The sequence below is a fragment of the Notechis scutatus genome, chromosome 6, assembly GCF_049901735.1.
Source record: "Notechis scutatus isolate UNSWTSFEM ecotype Mainland chromosome 6, rNotScu1.2, whole genome shotgun sequence".
NCBI classification, from domain to species: Eukaryota; Metazoa; Chordata; class Lepidosauria; order Squamata; family Elapidae; genus Notechis; species Notechis scutatus.
Genome location: NC_142014.1, coordinates 69344902 through 69370578, shown reverse-complemented (window position 1 = coordinate 69370578; position 25677 = coordinate 69344902). Strand labels below are relative to the sequence as shown.

The 25677-nt window shown below is 40.2% G+C and overlaps 1 protein-coding gene across 1 annotated transcript in view; it reads right to left on the bottom strand.

Moving 5' to 3' along the window:
• Positions 1–1622: 1622 nt before the first annotated feature.
• DERA (deoxyribose-phosphate aldolase) overlaps positions 1623–25677 on the bottom strand; it is a 46554-nt gene continuing 22499 nt past the window's right edge. Inside the window, exons 7-9 of the mRNA XM_087968688.1 lie at positions 9701–9813; positions 4923–5072; positions 1623–2049 (exon numbers count right to left, since the gene is read on the bottom strand). Of these exons, the coding sequence (XP_087824814.1) occupies positions 1993–2049; positions 4923–5072; positions 9701–9813 (320 nt within the window). The 3' untranslated portion in view covers positions 1623–1992. The remainder of the gene's footprint in view (positions 2050–4922; positions 5073–9700; positions 9814–25677) is intronic.

The following is a 25677-nucleotide window of genomic DNA, read 5'->3' as shown; positions in this document are numbered from 1 at the left end:
GCCTGATCCAAGCCATCCTGTTTCCTATTCATCCGTGCAAAATTGCTTGGTTTAAATTTCAGGACTCTTTAAAATTCTATTGTGTATCAAATATCTACGAAGCTCTCGTCTTCTATGTAGGGAGCATGCCTCAAAAAAAAAGTAAAACAACAGGAAAGCTATTTCATGTTGAAGTTTTCATGCAGGCAAAGATTCCTTTGTCTGACTGACTGTAGTATAAGACGCACTCCCACCTCAAATAAGTGGGTGGAAACGTCTGTGCATCTTATACAGCGAATATTGCGGTGCGGGGGGGTTGGTGCGGCACCATTTCAGCTGCTATAAAACGGGCAGCAGTGGCAGTGAATGGGTAGCACTGAATGGGCTGTGGTGGCAAACAGGCCACGGCAAACAGGTTGCAGCTACGGCAAACAGGCCGTGGTAGCAGTGAATGGGCATTTTTGCTCTGACCGGTTGGGTAGATATGACCAGGAAAAGAAAACCCTTCATATAGTTTGATTTGGATAAATTCAAATGCATGATATTGACAGGAATTTTAATCCAAATGGGTTAACTATTGACCTTTCAAGAGATGTTGAAAGCCATGGTGGCATGGTGGTGCAGTGGTTAGAAGGCGGTACTGCAGGCTACTTCTGCTGGCTGCTGTTCAGCAGTTCAATTCTCACTGGCTCCAAGTTAACTCAACCATCTTTCCGAGGTCGGTAAACTGAGGACCCAGATTGTTGGGGGCAACATGCTGACTGTGTAAAACTGCTTAGAGAGGGCTGTAAAAGCACTGTGAAGCAGTATATAAGTCTAAGTGCTTATTGCGATTGCTATGTTCCCAACACCACTCAATCTAGCCAAAGTTATCTGAGATTCTGGTAGCCTGTTATGTGAATACAGTAGGACTGTAACTTTGTTGCTTGTATCCTTACAATTTATATTGACTGTTTCCTAGTATGATTTGATTGTTGATTGTACCCTATGGCTATCATTAAGTGTTGTACGTTATGATTCTTGGTTCTTAATGAATGTATCTCTTCTTTATATATACTGAGAGCATTTACACCAAGACAAATTCCTTGTGTGTCCAATCACACTTGGCCAATAAAGAATTCTATTCTATTCTATTCTATTCTATTCTATTCTATTCTATTCTATTCTATTCTATTCTATTCTATTCTATTCTGTTCTATTCTATTCTCTCATACATATAACTAGCAGGACGTGACAGTATTGAAAAAGGGTCAGATATTTTCTGGGCCAAATTAGCACAGACATCATCACCCTATCAGCAATTGTAAGAATTACTACTTCAAAAGAAAGGGAGTAAATTTGGATCTTTATAAGAACTACAAGGCTTTGTGGTGATCACTCATTCAGTTCTCTGTAGAACCTTTTCAGGGAAAGAAAGAAGAGATTTCAAATAATTCCACTGTTATTTCTTAACGTAAAGAAGGTGTGATTGATTGACCACACTCCTAGTCAGGACTGCAAGGTTGGGGCACAATTATACCTTCCCCTCATAACACACACCAGTTTGGATTCATATACTTTCTAATATAGCCTAAATAGCATTATTTTGAAACTCTGCACCACTGAGGTGCTTTTATGATGTTCTATTCCAATACTGCTCATCATCAGATTTTGGTATACTTTATTTATATATATATATATAACAATTCACAAATGCTTAATTTCAAGTACAAAATTCACCCTAAAATAATCATTTCCGGGTTGTTTCTTGAAATTCAGGTGGAAGTCAATGTGTGCAGTTACCAAAAAAATTAATACTAGAAATTTTCAACATTCACAGATTTTCTCCATTGGTTCACCTGGGCCTTGGGCTTTGCTAAGAACGCTGAAACTGTGAAATGGAGGCACCACAGTTTTAATCCGTTTTGTAAAGCACTTAGTAAGGAGGTGGTTTCAGGGAAGGTTGATGGAAATAATCCAGGACATTGTTGGTTTAATTCTTTCTCTCTTTCACAGCATAAATCCGTCACTGATCTAAGCCATGGGCAGGTCATAGGAAGCTGGGTATCTGCCAGTCACGTGATAATAAATCTGTGCAATGGAAACAAAAAAGCAGAAATTAAACTGGGATAATAAAACTGGCAAATTATGGGTAGGTTAATGCAAAGATGGACCCAGCGGATAGACACTTAATTATTCACCCTGATTAAGAGCATGCCTTATCTAAAGCCATTCTTCTTTTTAAAGGAAATATGGGCCGATACCATTTGTTTCACCTGATGTGCTCCATCTTACATTTGTCTGGCAATTTTCTTTCTATCTCCATGGAAAATGAGATATACAAGACTCACTCCTATTCACAACAATCATGTACAGTTAGACTAAAGATAAAGGTAAAAGGTACAATTTTCCTCTGCCCAGTCGTATCTGACTCTAGAGGGCAGTTCTCACCTCTGTTTCTTAACTGAGGGAGTCAACGTTGTCTAAAGACGCTTCCATGGTCCTGTGGCCAGCATGACTATACAACAGGCACACTGAACGCTGTTACTTTCCCACTGAAATGGTACCTATTTATCTACTTGCATTGGCATGCTTTTGAACTGCTACATGGACAGTAGCTGGAGCAAGTAATGCAGAGGTGGGCAACTATGGCCCCTTTATGACTTGTGGACTTCAACTCCCAAAATTCCTGAGCTAGCATGGCTTGCTCAGGAATTCTGGGAGTTGAAGTCCACAAGTCATAAAGGGGCCATAGTTGCCCACCTCTGAAGTAATGGGAACTCACCCCATCATGCAGTTCTCAGGTCTCAAACTCGGGTGGTCATCTTTCCAACTGACAAGTTTTAACGTTTAACCGCTGAGCCACTGTGCCCCCTAAAGTTAGACTAGCCTACCTCAACCGGAAGTTCTGAAGATGTACTGATTCACAAGCTCTCTTGTGCTCATCAGTTGTGTTGGTTGGCAATACCTTTGACTGAGATTTTAATGTTGGGTTTCCCTGATGCCATACCAACGACTTAATGTGTACACTAATCTGGCTGGGAGAAAAGCAAAGCTTGCCACTTGTTTTGAACCTTATCTAAGTGGCATTTCTTGCACTGAAAGCCAGTCAAGTCCAGCTTTTTCTCCCATTTTCAGCAAAATCTCCAAGATTTCTGTTTTGACTAAACCAGTTCTTTTTCAACCTTGGCAATTTTAAGATGTGGGGACCCCCAGAATTTCCCAGTCGGTTGAAGTCCACACATCTTAAAATTGTCATTTTATTTATTTAATTTGTTTGCCATTCATCTCGCCACAAGAGCTAAAGCATCCTTATAGCAGAGTCACATTCCTGATCAAATCATTTGTATGGCCATCCATACAACTTCTCCTTCAAAGTTTGGCAGCAAATGACTGAATTTCATTGGTGGAGTTTTGTTCCACTTCCTAAATGGCTTCTCTACACTTGAAAACTTACTTGAAGCCCCAAAGTTCCACAGTTAGGGGAGATTTTAGGGTGGGAAGAGGAGCAACTGTTGGGATTTCCATTGAAGAAATCCTTGACTTATGACCAGTCATTTAACAATGACTGTTCAGTTACGAGCTTTTTTCAAGAGGCAACTGGACTTTGTTTTTCTTTGAAGACGTTTTGCTTCTCATCTAAGAAGTTTCTTCAGTTCTGACAGGATAATGGGGAATGGAAAGATTTATACCCCTTGTAGACAGCTTGTCATTTGCATTTTTTTAGAGTGTCATTGAGGCCACTTGGAGGTTTATTTGTGTCCTCAGGGCCACCTGAGTAGTGCAAATGGAAGGAATATAAATCTATCCATTCCCCACCATCCAGTCAGAGCTGAAGAAGCTTTTTGGATGAGAAGCGAAACGTTCTTCAAAGAAAAACAAAGAAAGTCCAGTTGCCTCTTGAAAAAAGGCACTTTGGGGACAACCATGACCTGGATGACTGAGAATCTCCATAGACACTGAGTTATGATGGACTTTTGAAAAAGTTACTTACGACCCATCCTTGAAATTAGGACTGTCCCCCCGCCACACATACACACCAGTGACCACATGGTTGCATTTGGCAACTGGCTCGCAATTATGACTGGTTGTAGCACCCCCTCCCCCGCGATCACATGATCCTGCCAATTTTGCTGGTTTCCAGAAAAAAATGTCCATACTTAATGACTTCATGATTCACTTTATAACCTTCATGGAAAACGATTGTAAAATTGAATCTAGTAACTTGGTGCCTCGACTTATAGATAAGATAAACCTTTATTGTCATTTTCCTTTTACTGTGAGCACACTGGTCCACATTAAAATTAAATTCTGTTGCCTGCTCTCAAAAGAAAGTATTTAATTACCCAAACACAGACATAGCACACATATACACATGTCACACACACACACACACGGCCACCTAATGAGAAGGAAGGACTCACTGGAGAAGAGCCTAATGCTGGGAATGATTGAAGGAGGAGATGGCAGAGAATGAGGTGGCTGGATGGAGTCACTGAAGCAGTCAGCGTGAGCTTAAATGGACTCCAGGGGATGGTAGAGGACAGGAAGGCCTGGAGGAACGTTGTCCATGGGGTTGCGAGGGGTTGGACACAACTTTGCAACAACAACAACAACAAACACACACATACACGATTAATCACTGTCCAGAAGGTAACGAAAACAGATTCTGAAGAGGATGTGTAGCATCCCAGACAATCCTTACGACTTAACAACCAAAATTCCAGGCTCCACTGTGGTCATAAATCAAGGACTATGAGTATTGCCTCCTTCCTAGAAGTCAAGAGGCTATACTGTTGTCTTTGACCACTCAAACTCTCTGTAGCTCGGTACTGCTTTATTACTCTTCAGCAAATACATTCTATTAAGCCAACGATTGTGCTATGTTAGCCCAGATTGAGGGTTAAACGTCCTTTTGAAGGAAGTTGAACCTTCCTGCTGAAAGGCAGGGCTTTGCATCTAACCTGTCTTTCGATGTCTCCCAGCAAAGTGCTGGCACCCAAGCGAAAGAGTTCTGGTTTCAGCCATTCCTCTCCCAATTCCTCCTTCATCAGGGAAAGCCAGATCAAGGCCTCTTTGGCTTTGCGAATGCCTCCTGCAGGCTTGAATCCAACCTTAGGGAAGAATAATAATATTTTTTTTATTAAAAAAAAGAACTATTGTGTTAGGCTCCAAATAAGTCATTGTAGGTGTACAGCAAATTGGAATTTGCGTATAAATGCATACATCTAACGAGACAGGGTATGTGTGTATATACAGTATATATATGTATATCAGGGGTGGTATTCTACTTATTCGGTCCGGTTTAGTCAAACTGGTAGCTCCAAGGATCATCTGTGAGTGAATCGGTTCTCTCCAAGGATCAGCTGCTATGCCCTCCCGCTCGCCCTGGCTCTATTCTGACTTTTATTTCCTGTTTTTTCAAGTTCAGCTGCTTTGCACAGCACAGCAGTGTCAGCTGTTTAACACACAGGGAGAATGCAGGATTGCAGGAGAAGGTTAGTAGCAAACCTGCTGCGTGCACGCCAGTTGTTACACTGGTTGAATCACATCTCTGATGTATATGAGTGTGTGTGTGTGTGTGTGTGTGTGTTTGTATCTAATTTACAGAAGGATTTCTTTCCTGCCTTCCCTCTCCAAAGTGCAGGTGCACAAAGTGGCTTATAGGGTAATAAAATACAGTATAATGACAAGAAGGAACACACTACTAAATAAAAGAAAATCGCTGAAAATATAAATGGAAGCACAGAGTAGCTCTTGAAAACCAGGGAGCCCCAGACATCTGAGGAGAGATATAGCATGTGTTATATGAGCACTAAAAGCCTCAAATCCAATTTGGGGGAAACCGGAGAGTTTACTTTTAAAGAAGAAATATCTTTCTAATATTTAAAAACCTTGAAAAATGGCATAGCAAGTTCATGGAGAAGAAATATTTAAATGCAACCAATAAAAACGGCAGTAAATTTAAAAGATTTGGAATGAACTATATATTAAAAAGCGAGGGGAACGAGAGAGTGAATAAAACTCACCCATGGCATTCGCACCTGGGGTAGAGGTGAATGTTCCTAGTAGACATTTAAGGCAGGGGGCCACCAACCCCTGGAGCACGGCCCACTAGTGGTCGCGATCCTTTCGGAACCGGGCCATGGAAGTAGTGGGCAAGCGTGCGCATGTGCGCCTCCCCAGGTGACCACATGGGTGTGTGCTTGCCTGCAGCACACGCAGGACCATTCCCTCTCCGCCCCCCTCCCCCGACGGTCTGCAAAGCTGAAACGGTTGGGGGAACTCTGATCTAAGGCACTTAAGAGTAATAACTTCTTGAATACGAAGTAGAGGAGTTTTCCAGACAGCAGGGAGGCATTGAAAGAATATGGCACCACCAGCCAGAAGATGGCGAGATGGAAGTTTCCCTTCTCTTCTGCACCTATGAATCCTCCAATTTCCCAAATTCAGAATTCCCCTGAGAGAGAACGGAAACTACTATCTTGACATTACCACTTTTCTTATGGAGTGCAATGGCTCGAGTGGTTGGAACACTGGGCAGGTGATTAGTTAGCAAGCCCAAGTTCGAGACTCAGGAGCTGCTGTGGGGCGGGGTTGAGCTCCCCTCCTTCACTCCAGCTCCTATCGGGGAGATGAAAGGAGCATCTCCAGGGCCATGGCGATGTCGCCAGGTAATCCTTTCAACCCAGAAGGACCTCGATGCTTCTGACACGAGTGCAAAAAAAAACCCCTACTTTTCTTTCCTGCTCTTACTAATAAATCAATCCAAAGAAAAGCTCTGGGCTGCAAAATAGCTTCTGGATTTGGTAGACATATTTAATTGACTCAACAAAGGTGGGACCTTCTGCTCCAATTGTAAAAGACTATCTTTGGTGGTCTTGTCCTCTAGGCTTCCAGAATAGGTGAGCCAGATATAACATAACATGTTTCTTGAAAGCAACTGTTAAAGAGTAGGCGTGTCAAACTTGCGGGGCTGCATCATGTGCTGGCCACAACCACCCACATTTTAGCGAAGGGGGAAAAAGTTGAGATACGTCACGTGAGAACATGTCACCGCGAGTTTGACACCCCTGTGTTAGAGCGTCTTCATGCCGTTAGTAAGCATGAAGAGGAGTCCCAACTGAACTACAACTCCCAACATCCTTTTCAATTGCACTGAAAAGAGCAAGCTCCACGAAAAGCCAAAGCTTTCTTGTTCCCATTGCCAGACAATGAAGCCAAGCTTCTTCTAATCTTGGAAACAATAAATAACCTTCATGAACATCAACCCTTGATCTGAATTTCTGCATTTCCACTTCTTACCAACTTTATCCATGAGTGCAACTGACTGGGCTGTAAGAAATGGCAGCCTCCATGTCAGAAAAAGAGATGAAAAAGTGCTTTAAAAAAAAACAACAGAAGGAAGAAAGGACATGATTCAAACACATCTATGGTTTGTCTTCGGTAGGGTGGGCAAATATGGCAACATTATGATGTGTGGACTTCAACTCCCAGAATTCCTGAACCAGCAGGAATTCTGGGAGTTGAAGTCCACAGATCATAAAGTTGCCGTATTTGCTCTCCCCTATAGAAGAATGTAGAATGTAACTTGGCCCTTCTTCTTTTATTTGCTCCTGCATAGAAAGATGCTTCTGTAGTTTCCATAAATTTAGTTTGTGTGGTGCAGTAAACTGATCTTAGTAATACTACTTCATTACACCTATATTATATGTAAGTAGCAACTCAACTTGTAAGCCCTTGGAACTTGACCTCAATTACTGTCGCCATCTGAAGCATTCACATTCCCACAAATAATTCCATTTCTCCTTTCCCCCAAACAAGCCATTATCCATAGTGGAACATTTTTGTCCTAGAACCATAAAAATTTGGCTACTATTCCCATGCTGTCTCACAGCATTTCATTATTTTGTTTAATAAATTCATCTCTCAGACTTTTTTCCTCATCACCTTGTATTATTAGAAGTAATAAGTTTCTCTGGGCTAGGAATTCCTCAACAGAAAAACCAATTTGTGTGTGTCCTTCAGTATTGACAGGAAAAAAAAAAAGAAATTTATTTCCTATTATGCCAAATACTTTTTATGTTGCCGCGACAGCTTATCATTCAATAAATGTTAGTCTGCAGCCCACTTCCATCCTTGGGAGAAGTTTAATTTCTGCATTAACCTGTTTTTACTAGCCACTGCCTTCGTAGAAAAGCATCTGTGTGGGAGCCGAATTGGTTTGTTAAAGAAAGCATTTAGAAATCTCCTATCAATGATAAAAAATGGTCTTTGTCTACTAAAAGGATATAGTCTCGGTTTACACATATTTTCCATTATTCTTGTTTTCAGAGTGAGCACGTGCACTTGGGTTCTTTTGGTTAACAGAATTTAAATTTCTGCTCGACAAATTCTCTTTAAGTGAATGAGAAATAGAACTCTTACAAAGGGGCTTTTTCAAAAGGCAACTGGACTTTCTTTTGTTTTTCCTTGAAGATGTTTCGCTTCTCATCCATGAAGCTTCTTCAGTTCTGAAGCTTCACTGAAGTTACTTTTTTCAATATCATTGTACCTTCGAACAGTCACAAAACAAATGATTACTAGTCAAGGAATGAAGCAATTCGTAACTGCATCACACTGCCACATCTCAAAGGCTAAAGGACAAGGGCCACATGAACACAGGTGTCTCCAGAGGAGTGGGGAATTATGTGCACGATATGATGGCGTTTATGTCACACAAGGCCTTTGGACATAATTGTGGCTGATAATGGATACCGTTGAGTTTGGCCCCCAGGTGTCATTTGTTCACATATCAAAATAGGCAATCTAAGTGATTTTTAAAGCCAACTAGGCCAAAATTGTAAAAGCTTTCTCCATGGATTCTGGATGAAAAATGCATGAACAAAATGAATGAAAAATGGCCGTGTGTCTAGCTTCCCTTCTTTGATCAGGAAATATGTGTCTCTGTGAGTGATTAATCCTTCAAAACTGTCATGTTTATTGTGCGTGGTTTCCCCAACGGTGTGAGGGTTTTTTTGTTTATTTTATTTTTCTTGGAAACAAGTCAAGTTTGAAGCCAAAGATTCTAGGAAGAGAAAGGCTTAAAATGTTCTATTGAATCATTTATGTCATTGACCCAGGTGCTTTATCTTGAAATGCGCTGTTGCTGAGATCTGGAGAACTATGTGGAGTCCTCACAGAGATATCACGAAGGCAAAGTTGGCTCAAAGGTAGCTAGTGGGAAACAACGTCTACAGCAATTTTGTTCAGGAGCGATCACATTTGTGTAATTTGGGGGCTAGGAAGATAATCCATAAGTACGTCTGGATGAGAAGTTAACATCATGAGGCACGTAGTCCAGCAGAAAGTTGGCAGTCAATACCTAGAGCCTCCTAGACTGGGGGTCTCCAACCTTGACAATTTTAAGACTTGTGGACTTCAACTCCCAGAATTCCTCAGCCAGCTTTGCTGTCCTAGACCTAGACTACTTGTGTCTCTTTCTTGTTTCACAAGGAAGGACTGTTTGTCCGGCCTCTTTGAGAAAGCGACATTACGCGTATGTAGAAAAGGAGTCTTCCTCTTCTATGCCATGAGGCCAATAAGGAGCTTTCCAGCACCCCAAGAAATGCTACCAAACCTTGACCAGAAAATGGCTGACTTTCAGTGGCACAATTGCTTTATTTTGTGAAGTAACGAATGATTGAGAAAGCTTGCTGTAGGTCTATTACTTGGAACCCTGACAAAAGAGCTATCAAGTTACCTTATAGCCAGTTTTCCAGTAGTAGTCTCTAATAGCTCTCACCATGACCAGCCCCACTGGGAAAGTAGCATTCACCGCTTCTTTTCCGGTAGATGTCTTGATAAAATCGGACCCTTGGGAAGAGAAGGGAGGAGAAAAACTTTTCGTCAGCAAAATATAATATCAGAACTCCTAGATTTAAGGTTCATTGTCAATAGTGATCCCTTCTCTTTTCAAAGGCAGGAAATAATGGGGTTTGAAGCAAAAGTTGTGATGGAAAATCGCTTCGGTTCAGAATTCCCAGCCAACAGTCTTTCTCCGCTCTGAGTTTTCATTTATTTTTCAAAAGTCAGCAGTTATTTTTTTATTTTTTTATAGCCACCTGTCTCAGACAAGGAACTCTGGGTGATGAGTAACAGAATAGCAGGATTGAAAGGCACCTGGGAGATTTTCTAGTCATCGTGCAATGTCTTTTGTTATACAGTGGAACCTCAGGTTGCAAACACTTCTGTTCATAACCAAATCGTGTTCTGACCAAAAAAATCCACCCCATTTTTGAATCGGGTCACAATTCAAAAATCGGGTGTCAGCGTTTCAACAAAACCTCCATTCCACCTGGTAACTCTGAGACAGACATTTCGCAAAGGTTCCTTTTATTTGGATAGTAACTGGCACAACTGTGGAATCCCGAAATCTGAAAGTTCTGGGCTTCCTTACAATAAGTAAAAACTACAAATCCATCCCCTGCACCCATCATCACATCACATGATCACCAATCACCATCCGTCCCAAGTTAAGACTTCCTCTCACTTATGGGCAAAACGACCTGACCTTGAATCAGAAAAAGAATGTTATTATGTCTAACTAGATATACTCCAAGAAATTCCCCCCCTCCCACTTTCCCAGGCCCAATTGTGGCAGCGTGGGAGCATCGGATCTCAATATGGCTTCCAAAGCTGACATCGGGTGGCAAGCAAACCCGGCCGTGGCATATTCCCTTTCTGAGCCCATTTCCCCTTCCGCGCACGTGTAGTCTGTGGAAATGTTTGTCCGCGCATGCGCAGTCGGTCGTGCTTCCGGTCATGACCAAATCAGGTTGCGACCGTAGTCCTGGAATGGATTATGGTGATGACCTGAGGTTCCACTGTACTTTTCGAAGTATTCAGCCAACATTCTGACAACTAAATGAGCTTGACAACTTTCCTAAGAGTGTTGCAGATTACCGGATTAGATTCTATCCCAATATTTTCCAAACCAGTAAGACCTTTCATATCACTGAGATCTGAAATACAGGTAGTCCTCGACTTATGACAACAATTGAGCCCAACATTTCTGCTGTTAGGCGAGACCTTTGTAAAGTGAGTTTTGCCCCGTTTTACGACCTTTCTTGCCACAGTCGTTAAGTGAATAACTGCAGTTAAATTAGTAACACGATTGTTAAGTGAACCTGGCTTCCCCATTGACTTTGCCTGTCAGAAGGTCGCAAAAGGTGATCACATGACCCCAAGATATTGCAATCGTCATAAATACGAGTCAGTTGCCAAGTGTCTGAGTTTTGATCATGTAACTATTGGGATGCCACAACAGTCGCAAGTGTGAAAAATGGCCGTAAGTCGTTTTTTTCAGTGTCATTGTAACTTGGAATGGCCACTAAATGAACTGTTGTAAGTTGAGGACTACCTAAACCAGGGGTGTCCAAACTTGACAACTTTAAGACTTGTGGACTTCAACTCCAAGAATTCCTCAGCCAGCAAAGCTGGCTGAGGAATTCTGGGAGTTGAAGTCCACAAGTCTTAAAGTTGCCAAGGTTGGACACCCCTGACCTAAACTTTTGCATGGTTATGCCAGAGATTTTTATTTATATAAAATATTACTCTTCCTCCTATCTTTCTACTCTGCTTTACCTTTTGGATCCATCTCCCTCCATGAAGAGATGATAAATGCACTCAGTACCCCTACCTGCCATGTACCTTCCACATTTCTGTCTCTATTTAAGCCTAAGCATAGGGGAAGCCCTCAATTAATATAGCATAGAACTGAGAATAAACCATCAAGATCATTGCCCAGAAAACATTTCAAGAGATGGGGCCTAGTGCAACACGGCTTCTCTGGTGTTTTACAAACTTGGCAACTTGAAAATGTGTGGATTTCGTATAAAGAACGGTTGCTGGAACTGGGTATGTCTAGTTTCATGAAAAGAAGGACTAGGGGCGACATGATAGCAGTGCTCCAATATCTCAGGGGCTGCCCCAAAGAAGAGGGTGTCAAGCTATTCTCCAAAGCACCTGAAGGCGGGACAAGAAGCAATGGGTGGAAACTAATCCAGGAGAGAAGCAACCTAAAACTAAGGAGAAATTTCCTGTCAATGAAAACAATCAGTGGAACAACTTGCCTCAAGAGGTTGTGAATGCTCCAACACTGGAAGATCTTTAGAAGAGGTTGGATAACCATTTGTCTGAAGTGGTGTAGGGTTTAATGGCTAAGCAGGGGATTGGACCAGAAGACCTCCAAAGTCCCTTCCAACTATTCTATTCTATTCTATTCTATTTTATTTTATTCTATTCCTTTCAACTCCCAGAATTCCCCAGGCAGCATGGAAAACACTGATCTGGATGCATTTGACTTCATCTGACATTACATATATCCTTTGCCTCTTCACTATGCTGGCTGCCCCACAGAGGTTTTCTTAATGTTCCCTCTTTAGAAAGCAAAAAAGCAAACTTCTTTGCATCAACTTGTATGTTCTCCCTCCCCTCATTTAAAAAAAAAAATCGCAGAGTTTAAGCCCTTTTGTTTAAGTCTTCCACCCCTATCTCCCACTTCCTCCTATCGGAGCAAGGTAAGTCAAAGCTTTTATAAGTCTGATAATTAGAAATCTCAATGGTATGGTTTCATTAAAAACTTTCATTAAACAACATCTGCCCTTGTATAGGGTCTCATAATCAATTTGGTCAAACAGACGGGCTTCTAATCGGCTGTTGATAAAAATAGAAGATGAAATTTTAATTCTAATAGATTAACCACAAACTCAAGATAGTCTTCAAAATCCATCTCACTGTATTCTCCAGTGGATTTAACGACTATTCAGCAACTCATTACTAAATAGAACAAGATGAACATTTTCCAGTTCATTAAAGAAATGTACTATGTATTTTTGCATTGTCCTCATGATTCGTTACAAGGAGTCTTAATTACAAGATAATGGATAATGGTTAATAAATGCAGGCTCCAGTAATGAAGCTCTATTCATTTGCAAGCCTCGGAGACCGCAAAGAGGGGAAAATAAAATTACTAGCTTCAAAAGATTAACGGATCAAATTATTATTCAATTTTGAAAATCTCATTCAGACTTTGCAGAAACAAGAAAGGATTTTTTTTTTAAATAGTAGTATTAGGATTATAGTGAAACACTTATTTTAAAGAATAAAGTAATATCTTAAGGCTATTAGCAGAATAATCTGCTTTGGATGTGATTATCAAAATACAGCCAATTTAGCAGCATCTTCTAACAATGAAAACAAGGCACTATTTTACTTTATGAACAAATTCTATTTATGATTCAAGAGAGAGTTTTTGCTAGCAGGATACTATAAAGAACTCAGAAGATGGATACTGGCATGGAGCTTTACAATATAAAGGTAATATTAACATTTTATATTTCTCTAAGGAAAACGGAGAAGGGGAGAAATGAAATGGAGGCTCTTAAACATATTTCATATTAGCTTTATAAATAAGGTGTTTCTGGCTGTATAATTCACCTGTCAATGTTTTTTTCCCTTTTTTTCTCAGATTGCTAAGAAAAAAAAGAACAAAGTTTAGGCAAAGAAGAAAGGCTCGAAGTTTGATTTCACTGTGGGAAGCAGCTGTGATGAGCAGCAACAGAAATTCTAGGTATCAAGAGCAAAAGGGAACTTTGGGAACAACATCAAATGAAAACCAACCTGTGTTGGGCTTCAGAACAATCAAGAATGATTCAAGGTCAAGGCACATAATAAGGTGGTATTTTGAAAAAACAAAAACTCTACTTTGCATCATTTGTGAAGGAGGACAAAAGAAGCCAAGATTTATTTAAAAAGTACACATATTAACATAGTTGTACAGAAGAAAATAAACGTCATAACTGAATGAGAAATATAATGCATTTCATCACACTGAAAAGGACTGGGTGAGGCTAACAATCATGCTATGCCAAAACGTAGTTTGTTTTAGTTTACTGTGTTACACAAACCGTTTTAAACAGGGTTTATGGTTTAGCATGCTGCACAAATCCAGCCAATTGTGATTCATTCCATAAACAATGGTTAAATAAACCATCGCTCAACAGAATGTGCCAATCTGGCCTTTGCGACCAGGTTCGGTCTACTATCCAGATGCTAAATAATGGATATAGGCAACTTCCAGGTATCTATTTTCCTTTTTAACAGATCTTTATTGAGAACTTGAATGAACAATTTTACAGGTGGAACACTTGAAAAGCAAGAATACCTATGCATGAAATCAAGAAGCCTCAATAATTAAATCTGGAGTCGCAACCTAGGAAAAAGGCTCTTCCCGGTTAGGAATTTGCAAAACAGAAATTTCTTCAACAGATCAAAAATGGTTGTTTTGTAGAGAAAGCTACTTTTCAAGTCTTCTCTCCAACATTCTCAGTTAAACCCCCAAGTGGCCTCAACAACTCTCTTTAAAAGATACGAATGACCAGCTGTCTCCATGGAATATAAATCCTTCCATTCCCCACCCTCCAGTCAGAGCTGAAGAAGCTTCTTAGATGAGAAGCGAAACGTCTTCGAAGAAAAAACAAGGAAGTCGAGTTGCCTGTTGAAAAACCACTTTTGGGACATTCGTCCTTTTGTTTGCTTGTAGCCCGCCTCTCTTATTTTTACAAATAACTCAAGGCGGCAGACATACCCAACACATCTTCCTCCTTCTATTTTCTCCACAACAACCCTGTGAGGCGAGTTGGACTCAGAGGGAGTGATTGGCCCAAAGTCACCCAGCTCGTTTTCATGGCCATGGCTGGACTTGAATTCACGGTCTCCCGCTTTCTAGCCTGGTGCCTTAACAACATAACGACATTCCTAGAACAAGTGATAAAAGCTGCCAGAACATATGATAGGAAATACCAGAAGTAAATGCATATTATTTGCTACTTCTGAATGCTGTACCACAACCAAAGCGGAGTTGCTTTTGGAAATCATTCTGGACCAGAAATAACAACCAAAAAAAGAAAAAAAAAATGCTGATAGGCAACATCTATTAATAAAATCCATATAAGCGTATGCTCCGTGTTACCACTCCTTTTCGCTGCCAGCATAATAAGGGAAAAGGGGACGACGACGAAAAAACATTTCTGGAACGTGTAAATGGCAACCATTTATGTGATTAAAACTGGAGCAAAGTATTTAGCTGGCTATAGACAAGAACAATATTAGAGAGCCATTATTAAGCAGTAAAGAATAATAAACAGCATAGCAATCATGGAGTAATCGTAATCTTTATGTTTCAGTTATGCTCTAAACCCCCTCAGGATGCCATTATTTGCCAATAATCTCAGATTGCTTAACGTTGCTTTACTCTTAATAAAAAAATAAGAACCCAGCCTGCAATTTAAAATAATGCAGAGCGACCAGACGGATGTTATCACCTTGGCATCGCTTCCGATTTCTCTAACGGAAATCCAAATTTGGTGGGCTCAGCGTTAACCGAAAGCCACCTCCCTTTTCCATTCTCAGGTGAAAACAGGATGCAGCTCACCTGTATCCTGCCAGACTGTGAGAAGGAAAGGCTTCCTTCAGGTCCTACCATGGTGGAAGGTAGGAGCATGTCACTCAATAAAACAAAAGCATGGGTTCTAAAGCCGGGGTCACCATTTTCGGCTGTCCCAAAATTCGAATCATGTTTTTTTTTTTTTTTAAGGTATTGAAGAGTTAACAAGTCTTCAGGTAGTCCTCGACTTACGACCACAATTGAGCCCAAACTATCTGTTGCTGAGCAAGACAGTTGTTAAGTGAATTCTGGCCCATTTTACGATCTTTCTTGCCGCAGTTGTTAAGTGAATTGCTGCAGTTGTTAAGTTAGTCACACAGCTGTTCAGTGAACCTGGCTTCCCCAAATGACTTTGCTTGTCCAAAGGTAGCAACGGTTGATCACATGACCCTGGGACACTGCAACCATGATAAATACATGCCAGTTGCCAAGTGTCTGAATTTTGATCACGTGACCATGGGGATGTTGCAACGGTCGTAAGTGTGCAAATGGACATAAAAGTCACTTTTTTCAGTGCCACAGTCACACCTGAATGGTCACCAAGTGAACTGTTGTAAGTCGAGGGCTGCCTGCATTTCCTATAGTGAGCTCTATGGCTCAGGGCCTGGAAATCTGTGTGTTTCCCAAATGGATTCTGTCTGTGTAATCTGTCATCATCATCTTTTAACGACCTCATAATCCCTTGCGGGGGTGGAGTCTGGGAAACTGAATGGAGCTGGCAGAGTGTTTTAATGGCCGGATGCCCTTCCTGTCACCAATGCAGAGTTTTGTTCAGCAGATATGTTCTCAGTGTGCCCAGAGAGAGAAATATCTGCCTCTAACCTAGGACTGAACTCACAGCCTCCTGATTGTGAGGCCAGAGCTCCCCCTCTGGGCCACTGCACCATTCCTTCCTAATCCACGTGCACAGAAATATCTGCAGAGGTTGCCACCTGTGAAGGAACATGACAGATAGAGACGGAAAGTTGGGACACTGAACATTGGAGACTATACTCCATATCAAGATGGAGGACAAGAACTACATGCAATTTAAGCGACATTAATTCAACAGCTTTTGAATTTATTTTATTCTCAACATCCAAAGCAACTCTGGGTGGCTTACAATTTCTGCCCAGAGATTGTGTACCTCTCCCAGTCCTTGAATGATCCCATTCCACTTTATCAATAGGACAGCTACTATACAGGGAGTGCTTGACTTACAACCAAAACTGATTCCAAAATTTCCGCTGCTAAGCAAGACAGTGGTTAGCAACAGCAATAGCACTTAGACTTATATACCGCTTTATAATGCTTTACAGCCGTCTCTAAGCGGTTTACAGAGTCAGCCTGTTGCCCCCAACAATCTGGGTCCTCATTTTACCCACCTCGGAAGGATGGAAGGCTGAGTCAATCTGGAGCCTGGTGAGATTCGAACTGCCAAATTGTAGACAGTTGGCTGTAAGCAGAAGTAGCCTGCAGTACTCTACTCTAACTACTCTAACCACCAAGGTTAAGTGAGTTTTGCCTGATGTTATGACTTTTCTTGCCCCGGTTGTTAAGTGAATCACCGAAGCTATTCAGTTAAATTTACTGTAAATGCAGCAAATCCTGCATTAAAAGGTGGAACAAAGTAGTCCTCAACTTATGACAATTGAACCTAAAATTTCTGTTGTTAAATAAGACATTTAAGTGAGTTTTGCTCCATTTCTTGCCACAGTTAAAGAGAATCACTGCAGTTGATAAGTTAGTAACACAGTTGTTAAGTAAATTTGGCTTCCCTGATGATTTTGCTCGTCAAAAGCTTGCAAAAAATGATCACAAAGCAATGGGACAAAGCAATGGTTATAAAAACAAGGCACTTGCCAAGCATTACAGTTGTTAAGTTAATCTGGCTTCCCCGTTGACTTTGCTTGCCAGAAAGTCACAAAAGGTGATCACATGATCCTGGGGTACTGCAACTGTCATAAGTACATGCCAGTTGCCAAGCGTCCAAATTCGGATCGCGTGACCGTAAGGATGCTGCATTGTCATGTGAAAAACATTCATAATTTTTTTTTCAGAGCCACTGTAACTCTGAGCAGCCACTATATAGTTGAAAATTAAGGACTACGGTAACTTGTATGCCTTTAAAAATTGGTGGCTGGGTTTCCCTCAAACTTTTTTTTCCCGCCTTTCGGTGTCCTGCTTTTTAAGTTGTTGGCACGGAGAGTTTTTTTTTATGGCTTTTATGAAAACTATTTTGGGCATTCTTTTTGCAGAAAAATGGGGAAGATATTTCTTAAATCAAACTCACTAAACCCTGCTGTTGTTGTCCTTGTAAATATCCCCTACACATCAATGTAATCTAAAAGATGAAAGCAATGACAGAAAAATAATATTACAGTATATGTATTAAATAAATGGTTATTATTTGCCTATTTTTCCACTTGCTTTGCAGTGAAACACCTTTCTCCAATCCAGTAAATATGATTTCCGTCGGTCTCCCATCAAAATACCGATTTTTTTATTTTGAACAAAATACACCAATGCTTTGCTTTGTCAAAACTGCAGCCTCAAATGTTTTCAAGCTCCCTTCCTCTCAAGCAATATCGTATAAGATACAGATATTTCCAGAAACCAGATTTAACTTTGCTACTTTCCGGTGTCAGCAATAAGTTGTTAGCTAATTTTATTAATAAAAAAACCTATTGTCTACCAAACTTGCAGGAAAGTTGCTGAAATGGAAAAAAACGAGCTGCTTGAAATGGATTGAGAAAAAAAATATTACACTGAACAAAGCAAGCCGGAAAATTAGGCTCCTTTATCAGACTTTGAAAGTGCTATGAATTTTAAGCATAACTTTTTTTAAAAGGCGGATATTAAAAAAAACCTCACACACGCAACCAAGATCATCACACTTCAATGTCAACTTCAGTGTATTTTTCAATAGTTCCCAATAAAAGCACTTGAACTGTAATAAAAAAAGAGCGCTCCTTAAAAGGAAGGGAGAAATATATTCGGATTTGAACCTTTCAGCTTTAAAGTTTGAATGCCCAAACACTTCTGTGTCCAACTTCAAAGCCTCCACCAAAAAGGCTCATTTTTTTTTTTTGCTCAGAATAAACAATCAAGCTTTAAAAGCAAATGTTATGTCCCTGTGACTTATTCTAACAAGAGCTTTCAACACACTCAGCCTATTACGGATTCACATAGCTAGAGAGACTAGCTCCAAATAGTTATATTTTGGTAACTGAGAGGTGGGGAGGTTAATAAATGCATGAGTGAGGGGTTGTGAGGCATGTGCTTTCTCTTAGTCCTCATTTCTAAGTTTTAGATAAGATGAATTTTAAAAGCGGGAATCTGAGCGATGTTTGGAGGTTTACATTTTCTGGCAATACACACCTAGAGCATAGAACAATAATTGGAAGGGACCTCAAAGGTCTTCTAGTCCAACCCACTGCTCGAGAAAGAGGCCCTATATTATTTCAGATAAATGGTTGTCCAATCTCTTGTTCAAAGCCTCCAGTGATGGAGCACCCGGAACTTCTGAAGGCAAACTATTCCATTAGTTAATTGCTCTCATTATTTCTCCTTAGTTCTTGCTTCTCTCCTTAATTAGTTTCTACCTTTGTTTCTTGTCTTGCCTTTTGGTGCTTTGGAAAATAGTCTGACCGCCCCTCGTCTTTGTAGAAGCCCCTCAAATATTGGAACGGTGCTTAGAATGATAAACAATGCTTAGAACTGTAAACCATAATCTACCAAGTTTTTCCGTTTGGGTCCTACAATAGATTCACCGAAGACTGAGGGCTGTTTTGAACATCACTTTCCCTAATTCATCTTGATAAGACTCTTGCTCTGACCACCAGACAATGATTATTTATTTATTGCCTGTTTGTGTGTTTCTATCCATCATCTTTACAAAGGCAAGAGCCTATAGGATTGTGATAGCACACTTGCAAATATGATGTTGCGTTCTTGCAAGATCTCAGGATTTTGATTTACACCAACAATGAGCAAACTTTATGAGGCCAGAGACCACATGTTTCTTTTCTTTAATGAATTATTCGTTTGGTTTCTAGGGAATATGTAGGTTGTGGGCTGTTTCCTCCCCAATTTGGGGAAAATGAATAAATTTAAAGAAAATAAATGTGAAGGCTTATTTTCAACAAAAATAGAAAAAGACGAAAAGAATTTTGGCCATCCAGTCTCATAATTATTTATATCATTGTAGCTCCTATTGGTGCTATTTTATCGGTGAACAAACATTGGTATAATTCTGCAACTTGCAGAGCACAAAACTCAAAAATAAGAGATGCATTTGGTAAATTCAGATTTTGTCCATTACATCCACAGACTGCTAAATGGAGATTTGTACGACTGAGATTTTACTAAAAATAAAACAAATATATAAAACCAACGACAATCAAACAGAAGAACAGAAAGCAGAAGCCAAGAATAGCACTGAGTCCACCAGCTTGTTCAAACTCTTAAGTTTTCAATTCATACACTCAATTTCAAAAGAATCAGTCCTCTGAATCAAAAAGCTGAATCAAATCCCTGTGAACAGGCTTGGCGATTTGGAAGGTGGAAATGATTGCAATTCTATTTTCTGAATCAGTTCAAATCACTGAATCACACCAACTATTTAAGCCAAACCAGCCATTCAAATAAGATTGGGGCTGATCCACTAATAAATAGGAAAGGTAGAAATAGGTTTATATGAGATGCCAAGCAACAGCAACAAAGTCTTTGCCACTACGATATGAAATTATTATACTCAATCTTTATACTATTCTCTATTCTCCGTTATTATATTCTTTCTCACTCCCATTATCTGATTTTTTAAACCCACCTTTATTACTTTATAAGTAACCAAGGCAGTGAACATACCTGATACACTTGCCTTCTCCTATATTTCCCACAGCAGCCCTGTGAGGTGAGTTGGGATGAGAGAGAGTGATGGCCAAAGACCACACACTAAAACTAGATTGAAAAGGCAGAACCAAGTGTGAAAATTTGTGAAAATCCACACAGACACAATGATCTAGAAAGAGTGCAAAGAGCAACAAAGATGGTTAGGGGACTGAAGGCTAAAACATATGAAGAACTGTTGCAAGAACTGGGCAGAGCTAGTCTAGTGAAGAGAAGAACTAGGGGTGACATGATAGCAGTGTTCCAATATTTGAGGGGCTGCCACAAAGAATAGGGGATCGACCTAATTTGAAACACCTGCAGGCCAGAAAAGAAACAATGGATGGAAACTGATCAAGAAAAGATTCAACCTAGAAATAAGGAAACATTTTCTGACAGTGAGAACAATCAACCAATGGAACAGAAGTTGCCTTCAGAAGTTGTGGGAGTTTCAACACTGGACGCTTTTGAGAAGAGACTGGACTGCCATCTGTCAGAAATGGTCTAGGGTCTCCTGCTTGGGTGGGGGGGTTGGACTAGATGACCTATAAGGTCCTTCTAACTCTGTTATTCTGTATCTGCGAATAGTATAAAAAAAATGGAGGCATGGCATTGCAAGGGCTGAAGTTCTCCCATAAAGAGCTCCTTGAAATCTCCCAACTCCTTTTCATCCAGTTCAGGAGGAGAAAGACAGGTTTTTTTCTCCCTTTTTGGTCTGTGTATGTGAATAAAAGTGTGCGTGTTTATAGAGCATGTTTTATCAGGGTAGTCAAAAATAGAAGATAATATTTGTCGCTCAGGGTTGCACTGTGGGGTCCTTGGTGCTTTCACAGCTTGGTTGCTTTCTTGAAGACATTTCATTACCGAACTAGGTAACATCATCAGTGCACTGATGATGTTACCTACTCTGACACTGCAACATTTGCAAGAAAACTATCAAGTTCAAGAAAAGCACCAAGGACTTCACAGTAGCCAAAAATGACTTGTGTCTTGTTTAGTAGTATCTTTGCTCTGACACTACAATAGTAGCAGTATTGTGCAGCAGCTAAATTTTGTGTTGTCCTGATGAAAGCAAGATATAAAGAAAGATATATTTAACTTTGTTTTAAATATTACTTTTTGTTTGATACATCTTACCCAATCAATTATAAGGAATATAGTTTTTATTTTACACCGGTTAATGTTGTAGCATGTAACAACTGTATTAATATACAGTATTAATAGAGGAATGAATGTTGGGGTGTGTTGGGCTCAGAAGAAGAAATGAAACTTAATTAAGAGCTATATATTAAAATAGTCCATCATCATCATCATCATCATCATCATCATGAAAACTCAGTCCCAAAACACCCCCCAAAATAGCACAAAGTAAATTAAGTGTTTATAAGGAATTCTCGTACATGTGTGAACTATATAAAAATAGCGAGACAGGCTTAGTGTTAATCATGTCAGAAAATCAATTTTAAAAGAATGGGTGGGAGTGTAAATGAAAGAGAGAGAAAAGTTTTGATTTTCACTCCTGCAACTTCTGGTAGACTAAAATATCCATTTAAGAACCGCAAGCATCTGTTCACTGGCAGCTGTACGTAACAATACCCACACAAAGACAATTTATATCTCTCCCTTGTATTAAAAAGTAAACAGGATCCTTTAAATTATTCACCAGCGAATTTAAATGAATACAAAATGCTGTGGTGGCTCAGGCTCACCCAGCAGTATTTTCTAACACAATGACCCAAAGATACTTTTTCAAAAGGCAACTGGACTTTGTTTTTCCTTGCAGACATTTTGCTCCTCATCCAGGATGCTTCTTCAGTTCTTAAGATTTCCCTCCCTCTCTCCCTCCACGCACGTGTGTGTGTGTGTGTGTGTGTGTGTGTGTGTGTGTGTGTGTAGGGGGGGTGGGAGTGAGAAAGAGAGACAGAGAGAGAAAATAGATATATGAAAACAATAAGAAGAGAATCTAAAAAAATCATTAAGAACAAATATAAAAAACTAAACCAGAATAAAAATAGTATTGTAAGAAGTTCCAAACTTCATTAATGGTGTGGTGTATGATACAGATGGTAGCACAAAAGTGGCAGACTTGGGAAGATATTTTTGAGTCTTTGTCTGAAAGGAGTCACGTTAAGAAGATATCACAATGCCTACCCAGAAATGTCTTCAAGATTGGATAAATAAAGGTCTATTATACGAGAACAGCATGATTATCATGAGGCTTAGAACTTCTACTGAACCATCACCACATGAAGTAGCCTTAAAATGTCCAGGAGTGGAAATAAAGTCCCAGCATATAGTGAAATATTGATAGATATACAAATACATTATACTAAAAGTATTCATTTATTTAGCTTTATTCAGATTACATGAAATTTCATTCACCATACTTACTTGTACTTTGGCCCTGCTGACTTTTGGAAGTTTTCTCCTGCTATGCCACTAAAACTAAGGGTCCCTTTGTTATAAAAAAGTTGAGAACATCTGGAGGGAGGGAGGGAGGGAGGGAGGGAGGGAGGAAGGAAGGAAGGAAGGAAGGAAGGAAGGAAGGAAGAAAGAAAGAAAGGAAGGAAGGAAGGAAGGAAGGAAGGAAGGAAGGAAGGAAGGAAGGAAGGAAGGAAGGAAGGAAGGAAGGAAGGAAGGAAGGAAGGAAGGAAGGAAGGAAGGAAGGAAGGAAAAAATAGACTTTTCTCATTCCCCACCTCCCAATATTAAGGAAGACTAGGCATGGCATATTTGCATGCAAGTCTACTAACTGGGAATGAACAACACAAAATGACAAACTACCTGAAACATGCTTGCATAGCGCTTCCTGAATTCATAATAAATAAACATACATTTTAAAAAAGAATATAAAATAAAATAGCTGAGATTGTCAGGAAAGAGTTGCATCTTAGCTTAGAAAGTCAAGTACACAAACACACTCACACACATACACACACACTGATGGCAGGGGCTTTGGAAAGATAACTACTTTTGTAGTAAGCAATAATTAATGAAACACATGTGGCAAGTTAAATATCAATCATTTTAAGTATAAATCATGGCCTGAACACTGTTTCTATGCTTTCACTGAATCCAAAAACAGTATTATGGACTTAAATTTTAAACATGAATGAGAAAACTCGTAATTCTCAGTATTATGATCTCAGAACTCGGAAGACACAATTTAGTCCCTCAAAATCTCTGAAGACAAAGAGGTAATCTGATTTGTGTTGTTGCCATATACTCAGGAAACCTAAAAGGACTCTTCTATTTAAAGTTAAATTATTTAGGGGGGGGAACATAAGACTTCCCTTTGGGTAGATGTTGTTAAAACTTAAAAGTATTTTTATAAGGATACACAGCAATACTCCTGTATGTTTGTCTGTGTGTGCTTGTGTGGAGCATACAAGGGGAAAAAAGGAATTGTGTAAACAGCAGAGCCATCTGCTGTATTTCAGTGAAACTACAACACTAAAAATGTAGAGGAATCAACGTTAACCCTAAACATAACTTTGAATAGCTAATTGGATGAATGGAATTATAATTTTAAAAAATAGCATCTATTTCCCAGAAAACATTAAAATAAAACAGTAACCCTGTTTTAGAAGCATCACTCAAAAGAGTTCCTGTCAACGAACCAGTGTGGTGTACCGGACTAAAGGCAGGAAGACCTAAATGTTCATCTATCTTCAAGTACACAAATTCCTTATGTGACTTTGTGTCAGTCACTTGCTCTTTGCCCAACCTGTCTCAGATTAGAAATTGTCAAGAATATTCGAAGCTCAGGTTGTAGGTTTTGGCAGGAGGTCTGTTCTCCAAGCTTGCTGTTTTGGCTCCCGGATGTTTCATTACCAAACTAGGTAACATCTTCAGTGGGTTTTTGTGGTGAAATGTGTCTTGACCCAAAAACTCAAGACACGTCACTCCAAAACCCTGAAGATGTTACTTAGTTTGGTAATGAGACGTCTGGGAGCTAAACAGCAAGCTTGGAGAACAGTCCCATGCCAAAATCTATCTCAGATAATTGTGGGGAAACACAAAGGGTGAAGGGCAATGTATTATTCCTAAATGAAATTCTAAATGAAAAGTGGATACAGAGATCTACTGAGATCTAATGCCCTTCCCTTGAAACTCAGAGTGGATGGGAATGAAGGAATGAATGATTTATTGAATGAATGAATTCTTTATTGGCCAAGTGTGATTGGAGACACAAGGAATTTGTCTTGGTGCGTATGCTCTCAGTGTACATAAAAGAAAAAATACATTTGTCAAGAATCATAAGGTACAACACTTAATGATAGTCATAGGGTACAAACAGGCAATAAAATCATATTAGGAAAGAGTTAATATAAATCGTAAGGATACAAGCGACAAAGTTACAGTCATACAGTTACAAGTGGGAAGAGATGGGTGATAAAGAGCGATGAGAAGATTAATAGTAATAGTAGTGCAGACTTAGTAAATATTTGGACAGTGTTGAGGGAATTATTTGTTTAGCAGAGTGATGGCTTTCGGGGAAAAACTGTCCTTGTGTCTAGTTGTTCTGGTGTGCAGTGCCCTATAGCGTCGTTTTGAGGGTAGGAGTTGAAACAGTTTATGTCCAGGATGTGAGGAGTCATAAACTGAAGTACTTTTAGACCAGGAGTGTCAAACTCAAGGCCCAGGGCACCACATCCAGCCTGCAGTGTGCTTAAATCTGGCCCACGGTGCCATCCAGGGAACAGCAGAGGCCCAGCTCGCGGGGCCTCTGCCAGTGAAAACCGAGCTCGGGAGGGCTGCGGGAGGCCCTCCCGAGATCTGTTTTCACTGGCAGAGGGTTGCAGGAAGCCCTCACAGCTGAAAACAGGAGCTTGGAAGCCCGTTCTCGCTGGCAGAGTGTTCGGGCCACCACAGGCACCCCCGACACAAGTGATGTTGAGCTGGCCAGACCCCCTGGCCACGCCCCCTGCCCCCTCCCCGAGGTGAAACACAACCCTGATGTGGCCCTTAGTGAAATCAATTTTGACACCCCTGCTTTAGACACTTTTAAGCAGCTCTCAATATTTCTGCAATTAGTTAGAGCTCTGACAACTTCTGGAATCAGAAGATCCAGAGAAAGGTTCCGTCTCCCCCCCCACACACACACACACCTACTTAAAGAGTATAGCTTCCACCTCAACCACTGACTCAGTCTTAACTCCTCTAGTTTTTGTAGTATCCTAAACCATGCTTTGTACATAAGTAGTTCTCGCTTAATGATTGACTCATTTAGGGACCATTTGCAATTACAACAGTGATCAAAAAGTAACTTTGCCTCCAGTTCCTCATATTTATGACCTTCACAGGTCTGTAAAGCAAAGAAAGCTGAATAAAAGCTTAAACACAGTGGTGGTTTCACTTAG